Source organism: Equus asinus, chromosome 12 (genome assembly GCF_041296235.1).
Source record: "Equus asinus isolate D_3611 breed Donkey chromosome 12, EquAss-T2T_v2, whole genome shotgun sequence".
Classification (NCBI taxonomy): domain Eukaryota; kingdom Metazoa; phylum Chordata; class Mammalia; order Perissodactyla; family Equidae; genus Equus; species Equus asinus.
In genome coordinates this window covers 85280998-85301002 of record NC_091801.1, presented here as the reverse complement: position 1 = coordinate 85301002, position 20005 = coordinate 85280998, and the positions used below count along the sequence as shown (strand labels likewise).

The 20005-nt window shown below is 62.7% G+C and overlaps 3 protein-coding genes across 9 annotated transcripts in view; 2 read left to right on the top strand and 1 right to left on the bottom strand.

Annotated features, from left to right (window-relative positions):
• Window positions 1-3277, bottom strand: GRINA (glutamate ionotropic receptor NMDA type subunit associated protein 1). Of its 2 annotated transcripts, none has more exons than XM_044780966.2 (7): window positions 3098-3277; window positions 1764-2150; window positions 1573-1685; window positions 1302-1502; window positions 1058-1186; window positions 817-960; window positions 1-731 (listed from the first exon to the last, which is right to left on the bottom strand). In XM_044780966.2, exons 2-7 carry the CDS (start codon window positions 2125-2127, stop codon window positions 582-584), a joined length of 1101 nt encoding a protein of 366 aa, XP_044636901.1. In that variant the 5' UTR covers window positions 2128-2150; window positions 3098-3277; the 3' UTR covers window positions 1-581. The 2 variants fall into 2 exon arrangements, with proteins under 2 accessions (XP_044636901.1, XP_044636902.1); XM_044780967.2 differs by having other exon boundaries at window positions 2987-3263.
• Window positions 1571-13298, top strand: PARP10 (poly(ADP-ribose) polymerase family member 10). The gene is made up of 12 exons (XM_014858104.3): window positions 1571-1706; window positions 5788-5863; window positions 5969-6165; window positions 6243-6497; window positions 6570-6806; window positions 6892-7526; window positions 7641-7862; window positions 8003-8099; window positions 8304-8954; window positions 9053-9186; window positions 12401-12575; window positions 12651-13298. The coding sequence occupies exons 3-12, from the start codon at window positions 5976-5978 to the stop codon at window positions 12995-12997; spliced, it is 2943 nt and encodes a 980-aa protein (XP_014713590.2). The 5' UTR covers window positions 1571-1706; window positions 5788-5863; window positions 5969-5975; the 3' UTR covers window positions 12998-13298.
• A 294-nt stretch (window positions 13299-13592) lies between these two features.
• Window positions 13593-20005, top strand: part of PLEC (plectin) — a 56636-nt gene continuing 50223 nt past the window's right edge. For 2 of the 6 annotated variants that reach the window (XM_070481856.1, XM_014858060.3), the window contains exons 1-2: window positions 13593-13728; window positions 14997-15195. In XM_070481856.1, coding sequence (XP_070337957.1) covers window positions 15003-15195 — 193 coding nt within the window. In that variant the 5' untranslated portion in view covers window positions 13593-13728; window positions 14997-15002. Of the gene's footprint in view, window positions 13729-13811; window positions 13931-14996; window positions 15196-16911; window positions 17070-20005 lie in introns of those variants that run through there. The other 4 variants (XM_044780964.2, XM_044780963.2, XM_070481858.1 and 1 more) reach the window with 3 other exon arrangements.

The window sequence follows — 20005 nt, the reverse complement described above, 5'->3', positions numbered from 1 at the left end:
GAGAGAGAAGATCCCCTTTATTAGAATTTTAAAGACAGCAGAATGAGAGGAAGGCATCCTCCTCCCCCGAATATTCCCATCCTCTCTGCCTTCAGGGCTCGGCACAGGGATGAGACCCTCACCCCTCAGGCCCCCCAGAGGGCAGCGCTTCGGGGTGTGGGTGGGGAGGGGATGGGGAGACTCTATGCCAGGCAGGGGAGTTGGGACAGGAGGGGAGACGTGCACCCTCACCTCTTGGCTCGATCCCTCTCCCCTAGGACCTGGTGTTGCCCTCCAGACCCTGGGGTGGGCTGGCAGACGGGGCTCATGCAACAGTGAGTGGGCAGGAGGTGGCACAGAAACCCGGCCCCGCTGCCCTTTGGCGGGGCGGGAGGGCTAGAAGGGGCCATGCTGGCCACAGCGGGTCCAAACAGAAGTATCTGCAGTGTACGCACACAAGAGGGTCGGAGAGGGGCTCTCTCTGTCCCAGGCTGTGCTCGGGGACAAGAGAGGGGAGGTACAGATGGCACTGCCACGCCAGGTGCAAGATCCAGACCAGCCACGCCACCTGAGTGGGGCCCCGCACAAGCTGAGGGCTCGGGCTACTCCTTGGCACGGCCGATGATGGTGAGAATGTACAGGAAGATGTTGATGATGTCCGTGTACAGGTTGAGCGCGGCAAACACGTACTCCTCTGGGCTTAGGGACAGCTGCTTGTTCCCCAGCAGCAGCTGGGTGTCCACTGCCAGGAACTGGGGGTGACAGCATACTGGCGTTGAGAAACAAGCTCGCTGCCCTGCTTGAGCCCTGTCCCGGCTGCCCACCCCCCTCACTCACACAGGTGAAGAGCAGTGCACCGAGTGAAGCGTACACGATCTCCAGGATGCGGTTCCGAATGAAGATGCAGAGGATGGCGAAGATGAGCAGTACCACCATGCTCACCAGGAGCACGCCCATGCACGAGGTGAAGTCGTAGCGGGTCTGAGGGCACAGGGAGAGACAGGAGGCCCTGGGTGCTGGGCCCTGAAAGCCCTCTGGGCCCCCAGGGCCCACAGCCCTGCTGTGGGGGGCCCCTCACCTGCATGGAGAAGATGACCACTGTGAAGCAGACGGTTGTGGTGATGCCTACAGCCATGATGACCGCCTCAGTGTTGTAGAAGCTGGCGATCATGCCCACCATGTAGGACAGGCTGACGGTCAGGATCGACTGTGGGGAGAGAGAGCCCTGGGTAAGGGGAGCTGCCCCCCCGCCCTGCCTCCCATTCCCTGCTGTCGCTGCAAAGACCCTGGCTGGGCACCAGGGGCTCAGGTTTTGGGGTTACCAGTGCAACAAGGTTCCAGGGGTGCTTTCGCCGGAAGTCCCCACAGCAGCTGAGGACAATGAGGGAGGTGAAGAACACCGCGTAGGAGACGTAGTAGGTCCAGACGTTCTCCCGGACAAAGTCCTTCACTTTCCCAACGAACGTGAACACGGCCACGGTGGAGAGTGTCACGGACAGCTGCAGGGTCAGCACCAGGAACACCTGGGGACAGAGCCAGCTCAGAGCCCCCCCCTGCGCTGCTGCCCAGCCCTCCCCAGGCCCTGTGGCCCACCTTCCGGATGAAGGCCTGGCGGATGCTCTTGTCATCCCAGTTGGTGGCAGGGAAGTCCTGATTGTCATAGTAGGACGGGGGTCCCTCCTCGTGATAGTTCCCGTGCTGAGGTGCTGAGGAGCAGGATGGTCTGGGTAAGTGCCGCTTGCAGGTACCCGGAGCCCCTGCCCTCCCCCTGCCCCTCTACTCACAGTCAGGATCCTGTACCGGGAAGGCCTGTGGTTGTCCATAGGGGTTGGGAGGAAAGGGACTCTGCGGATACGGCCCCTGAGGGTAGCCCCCTTGGGAGTAGGGGTCCGGAGGATAGCCCCCTTGGGGATAGGGCCCCTGAGGATAGCCCCCTTGGGGGTAGGGGCCCTGAGGATAGCCCCCTTGGGGGTAAGGGCTGGGGCCCTGGGGATATCCTGGCTGGCCATAGGGGGAAGGCTGGAATGGGGGCTGTGGGTAAGGGACCCCAGGGTAGGGAGGCATGGAGGGCTGGGGCCCTCCAGGATATCCAGGGTTGGGGGGAGGATAGCTGTCCCCAGACACCAAGAAACTCTTCTCATGGGGCATGGCTGCGGTTCTGTGGTCTCCCCCTAGAGAAGAGAGACAGAACAGTCAGCCCTACGTGACATGTCCCCAGAACCAGCCCAGGGCGCCCCACCTGCTGCCGGGAACAAGGATGGAAGGAGGTGGATTCATGACCTTTCCCCCAGGCTGCTGGGAGCCCTGAGCATTGAGGCCAGGAGTGACAGGGTGGCTGGGCGCGGGGCTTGAGAAGGGGCCCCTCTAGGCCGACCCCCAAGGTGGAGGAGGGGATGGATGATGGGATGACTTTGTCAGCCTAGGGATTTTTGGGCTTCGATCGTTTTTTAGGACCTGGAGGGGCCTTCTCAACCGCTGCAGGGTCAGAGCTCAGGCCAGGTCGGGGCTAGGGGCTCGGTCGGGAGGTGTAGGGGTGTGCCCGGACCCTCCCCTTCGCATCCCGCCCCTTAAGCAGCTTTAAGGGGCCAGAGCCGGCGGCTATTTCTATCCCAGGAAATCCCCACGCCATCTGTGACCCTCTCCAAGAGCAGGGCCCAACCGAGCCTTCATCCCGGGGTGGGGGCAGCAGGTCTGCATCGGCCGCTGCGGTGCCCGCCAGTGGGGTACGCCAGGAACAGCGGGGTGCGGGGGTGTGTGGGGGATGGAAGCGACCAGAGGGCGTCAGGGAAACAAAGCAGGCGTGGGGGCGAGGCGGGTGGGGGCGGCGGCCACGGAACCCGCACTCCAGGCGGAGTGGGCCCTCTCGCTCCGCCGGGGGGCGCTCGGGTCGCGGGTCCCGCCGCCGCCGCAGCGCGTCGACCCCTCCCTCCCGCTCCGGGCCGCGGCTCCCCGCACCCCAGCTGCCGCCCCCAGCCCCGAGCGGGCCGCGCATCCCGGCGAGACCGACCGACGAGCCACACGGCGCTGCTCGGCTGCGCAGGACCGGGGCGGGGGCGGCGGCGGCCGGCCGGGTGGCTGGGCGGGTAGACACGCTGCCGGCCTTGGGCCGGGGACTCACCACGCGCGGGGCGCCGCAGGACGGTGCGCACGGTGTCCGCTGAGCGGCCGCACGGTTGATGGCCGCCGCGCCCGCGCCCGCGCCCGCGCCCGCGCCCGCGCCCGCACCTGCTCGGCGGCCGGCTCGGCTGGACCTGCGCCTGCGGCTCCGGAGACGCAGCGGGGCCTTGTGACGGGGCGGGGCCTGGGCGGGGCTGGGGGCGGGGCCGGGGCGGGGGCGGGGCCGGGGCTCGGCTCCGCAGGGAATACGGGACTTCTCCCCAGCGGCCCCTGCCCACTGCAGCCGCCCTGCTGGCTCTTTTCCGAGTTCCAGGCCCAAGCCCCGCGCCCCACACTGTTCGCCAAGGGGTAGCTTGGGCCATGGGGGCTGAGGACTCCTGGAGGCAGCGGCGTCGCCTGGTCAATTTGGTCAAAGAGTTGAGAAATTTATTCCCAAATCTAGAATTTGCTGAGGCTGCCAAACACTCTCCATTCCTCCTTGGCCTTAAAACACCACTTTCCCTTTTCATTCAAGTCTATCCCAAATCAAGAGGCCTAATTGTTAATTGCTCCATCCTCTCTACAAATCACTGAGACCAGCTGTTCCAGGCCCTCAGTAGCCCTTCTGTCTTCACTTGTCTTCCTCACATCTTCACAAGCTGTGAGGGTGGCATTCTTAGCCCTGCTTCACTGCTCAGGGGCTGAGGCTTAGAGATGCCCCAGGACTGGAGACCAAGTTAACTTCTTCTCTTGGCTTCAGCAATCCTCCCGAGGACGTGCAGACTGCCACGGCCAGGGTTGACCCCTGGAGCTGTGCCTCTCCACCTAGGGCCTAGGGCCCTTCCTGTGCTATCCTGGCTCTCGGATAGTTTTGGCCTCTCCCAGGCCTGGCAGTGGTTCGGAAAAGGCTCTCTCCTATGCCCACAGTGTGCTGGTTCAAAGTTCAACAATTGGATCCAGTGAGGGGTTCACAAAAATTCGTGAAAATTTAACAATCTGGTCATGATATGAGCTGTTCCAGCATGCCTCTGCCTGTGGCAGACCATCTACAGCAGGGATCGGCACAATAGGTAAATTATATAAGATGTTAGAAGGTGATGAATTCTAGGATAAGAGAAAATATAGACCAGGCAGGGACAGATCGAGGTTTTGCAGAACTACAAGCTCATGCACTTTGAGGGGCCCTCTTTAAGAAAAATAATTAAAAATGGCAAATGTGGAGTTGAGATTGGGGTCGTGGAAGGGCCTTGTGGAAGTCAAAGGTCCTTAAAGACTTTTAAGTTCCAATTAAATCTGCCACTAAGAACAAGGTAAAGGGAGTCACAGGGAAGGGGTGGCCAGATGGCATTGTGGGAAAGGCTGGTCTGGGCAGAGGGCAGGGCCAACGCGAGAATGCTGAGGTGGGAGCGATCTACTGCCCCGGAGGACGAGGCTGGAGCCGACTAAGCATGGAGGGGTGCAGTGGGGATGGGACAAGAGAGGGGACTGGTGGAGCCTGGCAGGCCCCCCAAAGGCCTTTGGCTTTTACTGTGAGAGACTTTGCCTTTTGCCGTGGCTGGAGCTGTGGGAGCTGTTGGTCCCGCTTTACAAGGTTTACCCCATTCTCTCTGTTGAGGATGGACAGTGGGGTTGGGTGGGACTGGCAGAAGGAGATTAGTCAGAGGTTAGCGTAGCAATCCAAGCGAGAGATGATGGAGGTTCAGCCCAGAGTGGGGCAGCCAAGGTCCTGGGGGTGCAGCTCGGGGTGCAGGCTGAGCAGGTCCTCAGGCCCCTGGAGGAGTAGCAGGGTTGGAGGCTGGGTTTCAGTGGGCTGAGGGGTAAATGGGAGGTGGGAGATGGGGAGCAGTAGTGGGCAGAGTTGTTTGAGGGGCTAGAAGCTAATGGAGCATGCACAAGTAGGGGGCATTTGGTGGCGAGAAGGAATGCGGATTGTTAAGCTGCAGCCTGTAAAGGTGTGAGGCCCAGCACTGCCGTGGGCCCATCTGCGCCTCCATCTTTCTTTCTGTGATGAGGATTCGCTGCAGCAAGACTTCTGGGGTTAGCCGTGATGATGACGATGCTGAGACAATGATGCTGATGTAAGATGGGGAAACTGCGCAGGTGCACAGACTGGAGAGAGCCACAGGAAAGGGAGTGGAGGAGGCAGGAGGAAAGCTGTGCTGGGACCCGAGCCCTTGTAGGTCAAGGGCAGGAGCTGCTCACCCTCAGCACTCACAGCCTGGTCACCTGCTAGGTGTGAAGGGTGAGAAGCAGGGTGTGAGAAGGTTGCTGGGGAGAGCTGAGAGCCAGCCTCAGCTAGGGGCTGGGCTGGAGACCCCAGCTGCTCATGCCGCGGGGGAGGGGAACACAGAGGCGTGAGGTCCTTGAGTGGGGTACAATCACTCAAGCCCCTTGGTGGATTTAGTAGGGAGGGTGATTGGTCATTTTGAGGTTCACAGGGAGAGGCCAGTGGGAGTAGAAGACCTCCGGGGGCCACTCTCCCACCCTGCCAGCCAGTGGACTGGGGTGGGACAGATGGGGCTGGGTAGCTGGACTGAGGGGTAGGCCCAGCCAACACTGAGGTGCTGCGGGGTAGGGATGGAAGGTTCTGCAGGAGAACCGGTGAATAGGAAGGGAAGCACCTGAGTGGCAGCCACCCAGACCCAGCACAGCAGGCCCCTCCCTCCGTCCTTCACTCAGACAGTTAGTTTCACTTTTGTTTTCCTGTCTCAGGCCTTCTGCCTGTGGAGCAGACACAGAAGTCCTGGCTGAAGGCCTGGGCTGGAACCACCCGGGGGGCTTGGCAAGTGTAAGTGCGGGATATAGGCCACCCATGATGAAGGGGGTCGCTAGGGGCCTGGAGGGGTGGGGTGGGACTATGGACCACAACCCTACCCACCTGTCCCGCCCCCAGGGTTGTGATGGCAGAGGCGGAGGCAAAGGCGGAGGAGGAAGTTGGGGCGGCAGTGGAGCTCAGCGGGCTGCCCCCTGACATCTCCCATGAGCTGCTCACGCTCTACTTTGAGAACCGCCGACGCTCTGGGGGGGGACCTGTGTTGAGCTGGCAGAGGCTTGGCCGTGGGGGCGTACTCACCTTTCGAGAGCCTGCAGGTGAGGGGCTGATGGAAGGGGGCAGCCTGGGCCCCCACTAGCGTGGCCCTGACACCCCACTCCACCCCTGCCCATAGATGCAGTGAGGGTCTTGGCCCAGGAGGAGCACGTGCTCCATGGTACTCGGCTGAGTCTGCGGCCAGCCCCGCCATGTGCCCCTGCACGCCTCTTGCTCCAAGGACTGCCCCCTGGCACTGCACCCCAGCGCCTAGAGAAGCACATCCAGGCCCTGCTGCATGCCATGGGGCACCTGGAACAGTCCTGCCACGTCCTGGCCAGTCCCCGGCCAGACCGGGCCCTGATTCAGCTGCCCAAGCCCCTCTCTGAGGCAGGTGAGAGGTGGGATGGTGGCAGATGTGCCTGCTAGGGGAGATGCCCTGTGCTGACTTGCACCCTCCCCACAGAATTCTGTGTCCTGGAGGAGCAGGCCCGGGCCCTGAGCCTGGAGGGGGCTGAGGTATCCCTGGCCCGGGTGCCGCAGGCCCGAGCGGTGCGTGTGGTGGGGGACGCCTCCCCTGCAGACCTGCTGCTGCTGGAGCTGTACCTGGAGAACGAGCGCCGCAGTGGTGGGGGGCCCCTGGTGGGCCTGCGCAGCTTGCCCGGGCACTTGGGCACTGTGGTCTCCTTCCAGCACTGGCAGGGTGAGTGGGGCTAGATGGACACGGCCCACCCCTCCCTACCCCTCCCTACCCCTGATGGGCCTTATGTCCTTTCCCTTTCTCCAAGTGGCTGAACGGGTGCTGCAGCGGGACCACTGGCTGCAGGGCTCAGAGCTGAGCCTCGTCCCCCACTATGACTTCCTGGAACCTGAGGAGATTGCCGAGGACACCAGTGGAGGGGACCACCTGGCTGAGTTGGGGTCTGGGGCCAGCGAGCATGCTCTCTCAGAGGCTGGAGGGCCAGAGAGAGCACTGAAGGGTGCAGGGACGGTGACACTGGGCTCTGAGGAGGCACCAGGGCAATCAGGAGCCTCTCCGAGGACAGGTCCCATAAGGTCTCTGGGGCAGGCCAGGCCAGTCAGCTCGAGGCCCCAGGGGTCTTCAGAACATGAAAGGCCCATGAGCCTGGGGACTGTGGGGTCTCCAGAGCAGGCAGAACTAGTAAGCCTGGGGCCTATGGGGTCCCCAGGCCCAACAGGCCAAGTGGGCCTAGTGGAGATTGCCATGGGGTCTCCAGAGCAGGTGGCGTCAGTGAGACTGGGGCCTGTAGGATCACCGAGGCAGGAGGACCTGGTGGACATGGTACTGTCAATGGAGCCAGGAGCAATGCGTTTCATACAAGTCTATCATGAGGACCTTCTTTCTGGACTGGGAGATGTTGCCGTCTTCCCACTTGAAGGATCAGATGTAACTGGCTTTCGGGTGAGTGACCCCTGAGGATGCCTCACCTTTGGTCCCCTTTCCCTCTGGGGGCTCTGGGTACCTTTCTTGTGCCCTAAACCTGCAAACTGCCCCCCACCCACTATGGTCCTGCAGCTCTGTGGAGCCCTGGCCCCGTGCCAGGCGGCCAAGGAGTTCCTGCAAAGTCTGCTGGGCAGCATTAGCTGTCACGTGCTGAGCCTGAAGCATCCAGGCAGCGCCAGGTTCCTGCTGGGCCCAGAGGGGCAGCACCTTCTTCAGGAGCTGGAGGCTCAGTTCCAGTGTGTCTTTGGGACGGAGCGTCTGGTCAGGGCCACCCTGGACACAGACCCTGGAGAGGTAGAGACGGAGCCCCCCAGCCCCTCCCCTTTCTCACACCTCAGCCACAGGTGCTTCCTCCACCCCCCCCCCCCCCCCCCCCCGCTCAGAGGCCTGGGAGGGGTGTGTACCCAGTGGGCACTGACATTTTCTCCCGACAGGTGGACGCCGCTGAGGCCCTCCAGGCCCTCCCTGGCCACTCCCACACCCTGTGGCCCCCAGACAGTACAGGCAGTAACCAGGAGAACGTGAACCTGGGTAGGGCTCCTTGGGGACCCCCAGCACATCCTGTGGCCCTTTCTCTACCTCACCCTCTGGCCTGCCCTGCGCTCCCACCTCTCTTATGATCATGCACCCCCTAAACCCTCTCTCCATCTTTCACTCGTTCCCAGATTTGTCCTATCCTTTAGCCCCACCCTGGCCAGGCTTGACCCCTGACCCAGTGCCTCTCCCTGCCCCTAGATGAGGTCCGAGAGCTGCTGGCCACCATCGAGGGCCTGGACGGGGAGGACTGGCTGCCCCTGGAGCTGAGGGAAGAGCAGCCAGAGGAGGAGGAGACTCCAGGGTGCTTGGAGGAGGAGCCTGCACCCGGGGCTAGAGAGGATCCCGTGGCCACCAGCACTGGGGCCCCAGGGAGGTTGGAGGAGGAGGCTGAACTGCAGCTGGCTCTCCACCGGTCACTGGAGCCGCAAGGCCAGGTGGCTGAGCAGGAGGAGGCTGCTGCGCTGCAGCGAGCCCTGGCCCTCTCCCTGCTGGAGCCACCTCCATTGGAGGCAGCAGAGCTCCTGGGTGGGGGGACTGGTGGCCAGGCCCAGCTGGTGGTGCATGTGGCCTTTGAGCAGGACATGGACGAGCTGGACCAGGCACTAGGGGCCGCCTTGGAGGTGCACCTCTGGGAGGAGACTGTGGGGTCCCAGGGCTACATGCTGCCCACAGAGCTGTGTGCCCGCCTGGAACAGTGCCACGGTGTGAGTGTTTCCTTTCAAGGTGACTGCACTGTCCTCCGTGGCTTTGGGGTCCAGCCCACCCGTGCAGCCCGCCACTTAGCAGCACTGCTGGCTGGCCCCCCGGATCAGAGTTTGGCCCTTTTCTCGGCGGCTTCAGACCCCACCCGTGAGTCTGCACCCCTGACTGGGGGAGGATGGGGTGGGCCAGCTCTCAGGGACCAGCACCCCAGACATGGCCTGGACCCCTTCCTCCCCATGTGTCAGTGCCACAGCAGAGGCTGAAGGTGCCCTTGGGCAGGCTGGAGTGTCTGGCTGACAGCAGCAAGGAGTTCCAGGAGGTGGTTCAGGCCTTCTATGACACGCTGGATGCTGACCACAGCAGGATCCGCATTGTCCGGGTGAGTCCATGCTCTGTCTTGCAAGCCTCATGGCCTCCTGGGCCCGTGCACCATTTTCACCCTGCAGAGCCTGTGGCTTGTCACTCTTGCCTACGTCAGAGTCAGCTGGCCAGGAGCTGCCCAGTGTGAGGCAGGCTGGAAGCTGCTGGGGCCGGGGGGGGGGGGGGGGGGGGGGGGGGGGGGGGGGGGGGGGGGGGGGGGGGGGGGGTGGAGGGGGCAGGGAGCACTAGGGCTCCCCAGCCCTGTTCCCTGCCTGGAGGGCCGTCACAAAGTCTGGGCGGGGGAGAGAGAGGGCACAGAAGTTAGGGGTGCCCCAGGACCTGACTGGCTTGAGCACAGGTCCCCATTTTGCCAGTTACAGCCAGCTGACCATGGACAGTGTGACCCTCTCCATGCCAGTTTTCTCGCCTGGAGCATGGGGTAGTGCTGCCATCTCGTGGCTACTGTGAAGATTGCTTATGCCACAGATATGTACCTTTTGCTGCTCTGGGGGCTCTTCCGCCTCCTGTAGGGTCTGTTCCAGCAAGAAGAGGGCTTGCTGCCATGCGGCAGCCCCCTCCTCTATTTTCACTTGCTAAATGTGGCAACTCCGAGCCAGGGTGTCTCAGAAAAAGTCTGGGAACAACTGGTGGGGAGCCCCAGGAGCCCCACCTGTCTGGGCAGGAAGGAAGAAGAGGCTGAGCAGGGACCAGGGAGGCAATGGGGGAGGCTGGAGGGCAGTGAAGCCCACAGCACCTGCCCAGCCAGAAGGAAGGAGTGAGGAGGGGGCTCTGCCAAGCCGCTCTGCTCTGCTGGTGAGTGCGTGTGAAGGCAGTGCCCGGAACTGGAGCAGAGTGGGGACGAAGAGCGCCTGGGAGGCGAGGGCAGGGACAAGTCTGAAAGCCAGCGGGTTATGGAAGGAAGGAGTGGGGAGCAGCTAGAGCACAGCACAGGGTTGAGCGCTCTTGGCCGAGGGAAGGAGTCGCAGAGGGCTGGCTGCACACGGGCCAGAAGGAAGGGACAGTGGAGAGCTGGGCTCGTCATGCTGGGGAGGCCAGGTGGGCGCTCTTGACTCTTGATGCATGAAGCTGTGGGTGGGCCAGCAGCATCAGCGACCTGGAGCTGGTCAGAAATGCAGAACCTCTGGCCTTCCCCAGACCTGGCCCTGTCACCTGCCACCACTGCCACCGCCCCCACTGCTTTCCTGGAGATAGTCACCGAAACTTTGGATCAAGTACTTTCCTCCATTTCTGGTCTTAGCAGCTGCCACGTGTGTGCTTTTAGGGAGGAGGGACAGGTGGCACTCCTGTCCGGTACTCTCCTTGCTGGTTCTACTAGTCACGTTCACTTGACCCTTCTAGCGAGCACCTTTGGGATTTTAGATGGTACATTTGAGTATTGTTTTTCAGTTAGCCTTGGAGATTGTTGCCTTCCTGCATGGAAGACGAGGAGAGTGGCCTCCCTTCTGCCTCTTCCAGCTCCTCCTCCCTCTCCATCTCAGTTTGGCCAGTGACGTTATTTTTACCGCATCGTCAAGGTTGACAAGCAAATGCTGTCTTCTATTCTGTAACTGTCGTTACAGAAGCTCCATGCGTGGGCCATAGATTGATGGATGTATAATGCTAATGACAACAGATTGAGCCACAGAGGAAATAGGGAAGTGAAATCCTAGCTATGAAAACCGTGTTGCATGTTTTAAAACCTCACATCTAGGATTCAAGGGCTAATAGCTCTTGATTTTTTTTACTTTCTTCGTTTTTTCTTTGTTATGCTTGGCTGCTGGGTGACTCTTGGTGCCCCCTCATCACCATCTTCCACAGATTCTTTTTCTGTTTAACAGAAGTATCTTCTTGAGTGAGTAGTAAACATCTTGGACTTTTACATTTATTTTGCCTCTTACAATTAGAGATAATTTGCAACTACAGTTTGATATTAATATAAACTTTCTTTTCAAACGAAAGTTGCTATGTGTTTATTAAGACATTTCTGCTAATCAACACAGCTAGTTCTTGCATATCTTAATATGTTCTTATCTTGTCCTCACCACTAATAGTTTGCCTGGAAAGAGTGTTCAGGATCAAAATATGTTTTCTTTCAGATCTTTGAAAGACATTACTCTTTTTCTTTTCCCTTCAAAGATTGTGTTCTTGAAAAGTTAAAAAAAAAAAAGACCCCTCTTTGGTCCTTCAGCATCCAGGGTTTGTGGTGAGAAGTCCAATGTGAGAATGTGAGACTTTTTCTCCATTTGTGTATCAACTCTGGGGTGTGTGGTGTGTGTGCGCGTGTGTGTGTCTGGACACTTTCTTTCACTTTGAAGGTTGATGTTTTCCCGGCAGGTAGGTGCCAGGGATGTGTCTTTCCCTGTTGTCCTCCTTGGCGCTTTGTGGATCCTTTCCATCTGGAGATGCCACCGTCAGCTCAGGGAGACTGTCTTCCGCTGTGCCCTCAGCTGCTCCTGTCACCTGTCTGTTGTCTTCTTGTGGCATTCCTGTTCTGCAGATCTTAGACCTCCTCCGTCTGCTGCCCTCTCCCTCATCTGTCCTCTTGCAGCTTCCATCTCTTCTCTTCAGCTCTGCACTCTGAGTCACGTCCTTGACTCGATCTTCATCATCTTATTATTTGGCCTCTTCTCTGGATTTAGTTCAGCAATTTCATTCTTAATGTAAGAACTCTCTAATTTTCTGTTTCCTTTTCACAGCAGCTAGTCTTGCTTTATGGGTGTAATGTTCTTTTGCACCCCTCTGAAGAGACTAGTTAGAATTCTTTGGAGTCTCTGTTTAGGCCCCGGAATTGGCTCCTCCACGGCTGACTGTTGGGTTGGTCATCTGGGTCTTCCCAGCACTGAGAGGTCCGGGGGCATCTCTTGGTGTTGGGAATGAAATCCTGGGGGCTGTGTAGGCACCCAGCTCAGCTTCTCTCTGCAGAGGCCTGGCTGTGGGTGCTGAGTTCTGGTGAATGGTTGAGTTTGCCCACCTGCAGGCCTCCCTGGAAAGATCAGACTTCCCTGGAGGGGGCAGGCCTCCCCGGAAGCCCTCCAATGCTACTTGGGGGCCCATCGAGGGGGCTAATGGCTACCTAATTGCTGCTGGACAGAGCACGATTGGAGCTGTGAGGCCTCCCCAGACGCTGAACTCCTCCAGGAGAAGGCTCTTAATTTCCTGCTGGGCTCTGTCCAGGCGGCCCAGGGGGTGGTCGGGTCTTCCAATAGCCTGGCCCTGACGGCTGCCGCCCGCAGGTGGAGCGAGTGTCGAACCCGCTGCTGCAGCAGCAGTACGAGCTGCACCGGGAGCGCCTGGAGCAGCGCTGCGAGCGGCGCTCTGCCGAGCAGGTCTTGTACCACGGCACGTCGGCGCAGGCCGTCCCTGACATCTGTGCGCGCGGCTTCAACCGCAGCTTCTGCGGCCGCAACGGTGAGGCCTGGGCCCGGCAGGGGCGTGGGCTCCGCCGACCGGGACGAGCCTGACCCTCACCCGTCCCACCCGCAGGCACGCTGTACGGGCAGGGCGTATACTTCGCCATGCGCGCCTCCCTGTCGGTACAGGACCGCTACTCGCCCCCCGACGCCGACGGCCACAAGGCGGTGTTCGTGGCGCGGGTGCTGACCGGCGACTACGGCCAGGGCCGCCAGGACCTGCGGGCGCCCCCTTTGCGGGCCCCTGGCCACGTGCTCCTGCGCTACGACAGCGCGGTGGACTGCCTTAGCCAGCCCAGCATCTTCGTCATCTTCCACGACACCCAGGCGCTGCCCACCCACCTCATCACTTGCGAGCACATGCCCCGGGCTTCCCCCGGGGACCCCTCTGAGCTCTTGGGCCACTCCCTGCCCACCTAACACTAAAGGCCCCCCTAAGCCCAGCCTCTGGCCTCCGGCTCCCCAGGCTCCTGGCTCCGCACAGCCTTCCCGCCCGCTTGGCTGCCCGAGGGGCCCCGGGGGGCGCCCCTGCCTCCTGCTGCCGCCCGGGGGCCGGCGGTGTGGACGAGGAGGGCTAGGGCCATGTCCCCGCCTGGGCCGGCCCAACCACCAGGGGTCAGCAGAGCCCAGGAGGAGGGTAGGCCGGCGCGACTACCCGCCCGCCTCGGCCAGACCTCGGCCGAGCGCGACTCCGTTTGAATAAACGTGTACGTGAAACCAGGCGGAGCTCCGGGTCTGATCTCTGTTTGGGGCGCGCGGGACCTGGCGCAGCTAGGGGCGGGGGCCGGGGGGCAGAGTTCGCTGCTCCTTTAGGGCTGCCCTGGGCAGCCGGCCGAGGCGGGACCCAGCGCGCACCCGAGCGACCCCACGTCGCCTTGGTGTCACGCACGCTCCCGCAACGACGTCTCCTTGCCGACCCGCCCGCCCTGTCCCCGCAGAAGTGCTGTGCCCGGCCGGGCCGGGCCGCAATCGCGCTCCAGCCCCGCCGCCTGGGGAGCCCCGGCCCGCGCGCACACGGGCGCCCGGATCGCACGGGCGGCGCTCGGTTTGGGGTCGGGGCGGAGCTCCGTGCTCGCCCCGCCCGCTCCGCCCCGCAGCTCTCCTGGCCCCAGCAGTCCGGCTGCGGCGGCCGAGCCGAGCTGAGCCACCAGGCACGTAAGACCCGGGCCCGGCCGGAGAGGCGCGCGGCGTGCGGAAGCCGCGGCTGGGGTGGGGGGGTCCTGAGCTGGCGTCCGGAACTAGGGGCTGCGCCGTGGCCCATCCTCCCTCGGGAGGGCACCACCTCTGCGCGCCCGAGACTGCGGAACTGGACGGGCGGTGCCCGGCGTGTGGGCAGGAAAGGCTGCTGGGGAGGTGCGGCTGCGGGCGAGGCTCCCGGCGGGGGGCTGGGGCGGAGGCGGCCGGTGCAGGAGCCTGTGGGAGGCGGGGCGGGGTGGCCCCCCCAGCGGGGTGCCTGCTGTCTCCCCCCACAGCCCTTAGCCTGAGGGCGGAGGCACAGAGCCCACATTGTGCCCCCACACCACCCCAACCCGCGCCGGGACAGAGCCCCATTCACCTCCTGCACGCCAGCGTTCTTGGGGACAAGGAGCTGAGGAGTGTGCACGCGTGGGTGTGCCGGTGTGCGCCCCGCGCAGGGTGGGCTGCTGGAGGGGCGCCCAGGCTCCCTCCCAGCCTTGCCGCAGCCGAGCTCCCGCGGCCCACGCCGCTGCGGCTCCGGTTATTTATAGGCCTTCACTGCAGAGAGCAAGGTGGGACTGCGCAGGGCTGGGGTGGAGTAGGGCGATGGGGGCCCTAGAGGCTGAAACAGCTCGGAGGTAGAGCGCCCGCGTCCAGGGATGGGGTCAAGGTCCTTCCCTGATGGCCGAGTGGGGAGAGGGGTGGCGATCAGTGTGCTTCCTGTTGGCCTGGCTTGCCTGCTGATCAGAGGGTTAGAGGAGACAGGGTCCAGGTTTGGGATGGAATGGGTGGAGGTTGGGATCAGTGAAGTGAAGGTAATCACTCCCTCCCCTCCCTGTTTGACCCCCTGTAGAGGGTGGAGGGTGATGTCAGTGTCCTCTGATGGGGCGCGCCCCTGGGTGACAATGTGGAGGGGTCAGTATTTGGGTGACTAAGAGAAGGAAGTGGCACTGTTGGGGGGGGGCAGTCAATGTCCTGGTGATAGACTGGAGGGAGTGAGGTCAATATCTGGGAGTGGGGGTCACTGTATGGTGTGTGAGGGATGAGCTGGAGGGGGTGAGGCCAGTTGTGCATGGGGGAAGAGGGTCCGTATGTGGATGAGGGGGACATAGGAAGGGTGTGGGAGTCAGTGTCCAGGTGATAGGGTGGATGGGGTGAGGTCAATGTCCAGGTTAAGAAGGTGATGAGTCAGTGTGCAGTATCCCCCCCACAGAGGTGTGACCCCCTCTTGCTCCCTCTCCAGGAGGCCATGTCAGGCGAGGACCATGAGGTGCGGGCAGTGGCTGAGGATGGCTCCAACGGAGGCAGCGGCTCGCCCAGCCCTGGGGACACACTGCCCTGGAACCTGGGGAAAACGCAGCGGAGCCGGCGGAGCGGAGGTGGCTCCGGGGGCAATGGAAGTGTCTTGGACCCTGCCGAGCGGGCAGTCATCCGCATTGCAGGTAACACCAGACAACCTTGTCTGTCCAATTCATAAGCACTCGCTTGTTGACTGAACACCTGCTGTGCACGATGTGCAGGTGTTAGGACTGGGATGGGAGGCCTGAGGGTGATCTGCAGGTCAGAGAGGGCCTCTCTCATCCTAGGTGAGTGCAGACGGCACAGCGCCACCTGCTGGCCCCACCCAGTCAGCTGCTTGAGGTCTGAGGTTGAGCTTGCCCAGGGCCGTGCCATCATTGGCCTCATGACAAGCGTCCAGTGCTCAGATGCCATGATGAGTTTTTTGGGCTCCTGGGGCAGAGCTCCCTTCCAAGCCCTTGGTCTTGTCTGTCACTGTGGGGTGTGGGTGGAAGCGTGTAGAAGCAGGGCAGGTGGGGGCCGCCTGGTTGGCGAGAGCCCCAGCCCCTCCCTGAGCCAGGGTCTGGCCTTACCCTCTAGTAGCTGCTGTTCTGGGGAGGAGGACGGGAAAGGCCCGATGAGAGGCCGCTGACAATGTGGGGCTGGCAGCTGACAGTGGCCCTCCCTTAGGGAAGTGGGTGACCTTGGCCTGGAGGCCATAGGGCAGGATGTGCTGGGAAAGGGAGGAGCCAGTTGAGGGTCTCTCCACACGGGCTGCAGAGTACTCACCCCATTCCACCACTAGGACCAGATGATGATGAGGCCTCTGGAGGGCAGGGCTGGCCCCTGCCGCAGGCGGGGAGCGTGGATGGAGGCACTTGAGAGAGGCCTGGAAACCAGCTGCTGAGCAAGGATGGTGCTGCGGTCAGCAAGGACCTTGTGGGTGGAAGCACAAGCAATGGCTTGTGGAAACGCAGAGGAGGAGGGCCGCCCCCATGCGGGCGACCGGCATCCATGCGGTGCATGACTTGCCAGTCTAATTCACGCATCACATATAGGTTTTAAGGGACCAGGCCCTTTCTTACCCACATGAAAGTGAATCATGAACCACTTTCCGCACCCCTGGGCCTTCCTCAGCATCAACGCCTGCTCTGTGTGTGGTGGTCCGCAGCTCTCACTGCCATGAGCCACCTGCAGCCAGCTCCCCAGGCAGGCTTTTGTGCGGCGCCTGACAACTTTCTTAGGACTGATTCCTAGAAGTGGGGCTCTGGTCACAGGATCTGGAGCATTTAAGGTTAGAGAGGAAAATTGCCAGGGATGTTCCAGAAAGGAGGACATTTGTCGTCGCTGGGAGACAGGGGGGGCTTTGCCAACCTGATGGGTGGAAAAGAATTTCTTTTATTTTTACCAAGCATTTTCTTCCCTATAAACCCCTATTTCAGTCCATACTTAGTTGAAGTTTTTTTTTTTTTGCGTTTTAAGGGCTCTTTTTATATTGAAGATACCAACTCTAACTCTGGCGTCGCTATGGAAAGATTCTAAGTAGCGGCGGAGGCAGCAGGGAGGAGCAAGGGAAGGGGCGCGCCTGGGGGCGGCCAGGTGTGGTCGCCGGATCGGGCAGGGTCGCGGGAGAGCTGTGGGCTGTCGAGGGCGGGGGCCGCTGCGGGCCGGGCAGCCGGGCGGGGAATTCGGGCTGTGAGCGGGCCCGCGGCTCGGTCGGGAGCGGGAAAGGGTGTGCGCCCGCTGGGACGCGCGTGGGACCGAGACGCGGAGCCCGCGGAGCCCGCCCGGGCTGCGCCAGCTCCCCTGGGCCCCGCCCCGCCCGTGGGGCATCCTGGGTGCGGGGGCGGGGCGGGGGCGGCCCCTTTAAGCGGCGCGCGCGGCCGCGGGGAACAGAGTGGCCGCCGGGGGCTGGAGGCCGGCTCCGCGCCGCAGCGCCCCGCGCCCGCCGGCATGGCCGCCCCGCTGCCGCCCGGCCCGCCGCCCGACGAGCGGGACTTCATCCAGGCCTACGAGGAGGTGCGGGAGAAGTACAAAGGTAGGCGCCGCCGCCCCGCCCACCTTGCGGGCGACCTGCCGTCCGGCCGGGCCCGGGCAGGTCCTCCAGCCTGACAGCCCGCCTCTGACACCTGGTCCGCGGTGGCCGTCCTGACCGCGGCCCGGACGGAGCCCAGCCCCCCGCCCGCCTCGCCCGACCCCCACGGCCGCCGGCGCCCGGGGAAGAGGCCGGCGCGCTCGGCGGAGCCCCCGCCGTCATGCCCTTAATAGGACATGGCGCGGCGCGGGTGGGTGGGGTGGGCCGCGCCACCGGCGGGGGCTCGCCCGGCCCAGTGTCCAGCGTGCCGAATCTGTGCCCGGCGGACACGTGGGTCAAGGCTGAGCTGTCCCCTGCCCCTCAGCTGGGTGCCTACCCCTGGGACTGGTGAGGCCGCCACCGCCTGGCAGAGAGTCACATAGTTGTGGCCTCTCCTCACCTCCCCAAACTGGTGAGCGCCTAGGCTGCCGCCCTTCCTTGGCAGGGACCCCCGTTACAACCCCCCTCTGTCCCATGGAGGGCAGCTGTGGGGTGGGGAAGTCAGGGCAGCCTCCTCTTCCTCTTCAGATGAGTCCCCTTGCCCTGCCCCATGCCCTCTGGGGCCTCTGGACCTGCCCAGGCCCTCACTGCTGTCAGTCACCCGGCAGCCCAGCTGCCTGGTTCCACTGGCTCTGGGCGGGTGTGGACCCAGCCCTGGCTCCTGGCCCGCAGAGCTTAGGGGCCTGGGAATGAGCTGCTGGAGAGGGTCGAGGTTGGGGCCCTGGGCAGAGCCAACCAGAGCAGGTTCCAGCTCCACATGGCTGGTTCTCCTGGCTCTGCCCCCAAGGGCAGCTCAGGGAGAGAGGCCCTGCTGGGGTGGAGCCTGGAGGCAGGAGGAGCCCCTCTCGCTACCCACTAACCTCACCCAGGAGCAGGAGGTTTCCTGGGGCCCCGGGCTGGTCTCTGCCAGGCCATCCTCTGCTAACAGCTTTCAGTGGGTCCTGCGCAGGGTGGATGTGCTGTGTGGTCCTCCTTGCTAGCGCTGCAGCCACCCCCTTTGCCTCTGTGACCAATTCACTTGGGCCGGGTAGAGACACTTGTGACAATGAGCTCCCAAGCCTGAACACTGACCCACAGGGAGGGTGGGTACCTCTAGAGAGGGCCAGCCTGCTGCTCCTCCTCTGCACTGCTGACCCAGCCTTGGAGGGTTCACCTGGACGGGTCCAGGGCAGGGAAGCAGCTGCCCACCTGGGCCACAGCTCTCCTGGCAAACCCCAGGATGGAACTGCTTATGAACTGGCTACTCTCTTTAAAGTGGGGAGGACTACTCAGAATAAATAGTGCTTTGTTCCAGAATCCTCCTTGGTCTGATCAGGTCCGAGGGCCATGTATGCATCCAGAGCCCATCCCAGACATCCAGCTGAAGCTTCCTGTCCTGAGGAGCTGTGTTCTCTCTACTCCCTGGGGGAGGGCCCACTTCCCAGGAATGCGTCTGACAGGTCCCTGGGGGTTTCCTGTCTCAGTGCCCTCTCTACCTGGCCCAGCTTCCCTGGATGCCAGGCTTAGTGTTGGACACTCTGGGCTGGCTTGGTCCATGCCTGCCTCCTTGGCAGGTGGCAGCGGATGAGAGGGCAGTGGGCAACTCTTGCCTGGTTCCTGCCTTTGGGTGCCAGGGCACCTGCCTGAAGGGGACTTGGCAGTGCCGTGGTGCAGCTCCCCATTCACGTGTGACACTGGCCGGAGGGTGGCTGAGGGTTGCTAAGCAGGAAAGCGGGTGCTGAGGGCTCTCTGTGCAGGGCCCGGAGGAGGGAGAGCTTCTGGGGCGTACCAGGCACTCCTGCATCTCCTCAGCTCCTGGCTTGAGTCAAGGGAATAGGTGAGGGGCTGGACTGGTGCCTGGCCAGGCCAGGGCCACCACTAAGGCCCAGGTGTGGCCTAGAGGAGGCCAGAGGTAGCTGGGCTATGGGCTGCAGGCCTGACTGTTGGGAGCCTCTTGGACCTCCTAGAGGCCTGAGGCCGTGGCCCCCCTGTCCCGGGAGGTGGAGGGCTGCCCCCAGTGAGGGGAAGGACATGGCACCTGATGTCCCAGCCAGCTAGTGACTGCAGGGAGCTTGGGGTGGGAAGGAGTTGGGAGTGCCCCTCTCCTGGGGCCAGCACGGCACTAGCCAGCTCTGCCCTCGGGGATCCCCACCCGGTCCTGCACACCCACTCCTGGTCTGTTGCTGGGCCCATGAAGGGCTCTGGCTTCTGCCTCCTGGCCACCCACCCTGACTCCGCTCTTATGAGATGTACCGGCCCCTCTAAAGTCCAGCCTGTTAACCCCTCACCCCAGTGACCCCCCACCTCAGGCCCTACCCAGGACTTGTCATTCCCTGGTTCGCCCCTTGGAAATCCCCAGTCCTCCCTGCATGGTCACTGCTCTTCCCAGAACGAACTCCATTTCCTGTCTGCCTGAGCCCTTTGCCTCTCCCCATCCTCCCGCTGTCCCTCCGGGGCAGATTCCTGTGGGGTTGAGGCCAATGGGGGCTGTAGCAGGAGAGCTCTGGGTGCCCCATGGGAGGGGCCTCCCATGCTGAGGGGCTCTATGGGCCGGTGACCTACAGCCAGCCCAGCTGCAGAGGGGTGTCCTGACTCCTGGGTCCCCAGAGTCTGGCCTGCGACAGCTCACAGAGGCTGGGCCACCTGCTGTGCCAGGGGAGCCTGGAGAGGCCTGTGGTCAGATGTGGGAGGTCAGGGAAGGGTTTGGGGTGCGGGGAGAGTTGAGGTGATGCAGGTAAACAAATGTGAGGGTGTTTGGTGAGGAAGGAGCAGCCCCCGCCCCCCAGGTGGTGCTGTGTGCCTGTCCACGCAGTCAGGGCACAAGGTGCAGGGCAGGGAGTGGGGAGTGGGGCCAGCCAGGAGGGCCTGGGCAGCCCAGGTAGAGACTTCGAGGTTGTCCTGTCAGGGCTGGGAGCAGAGTG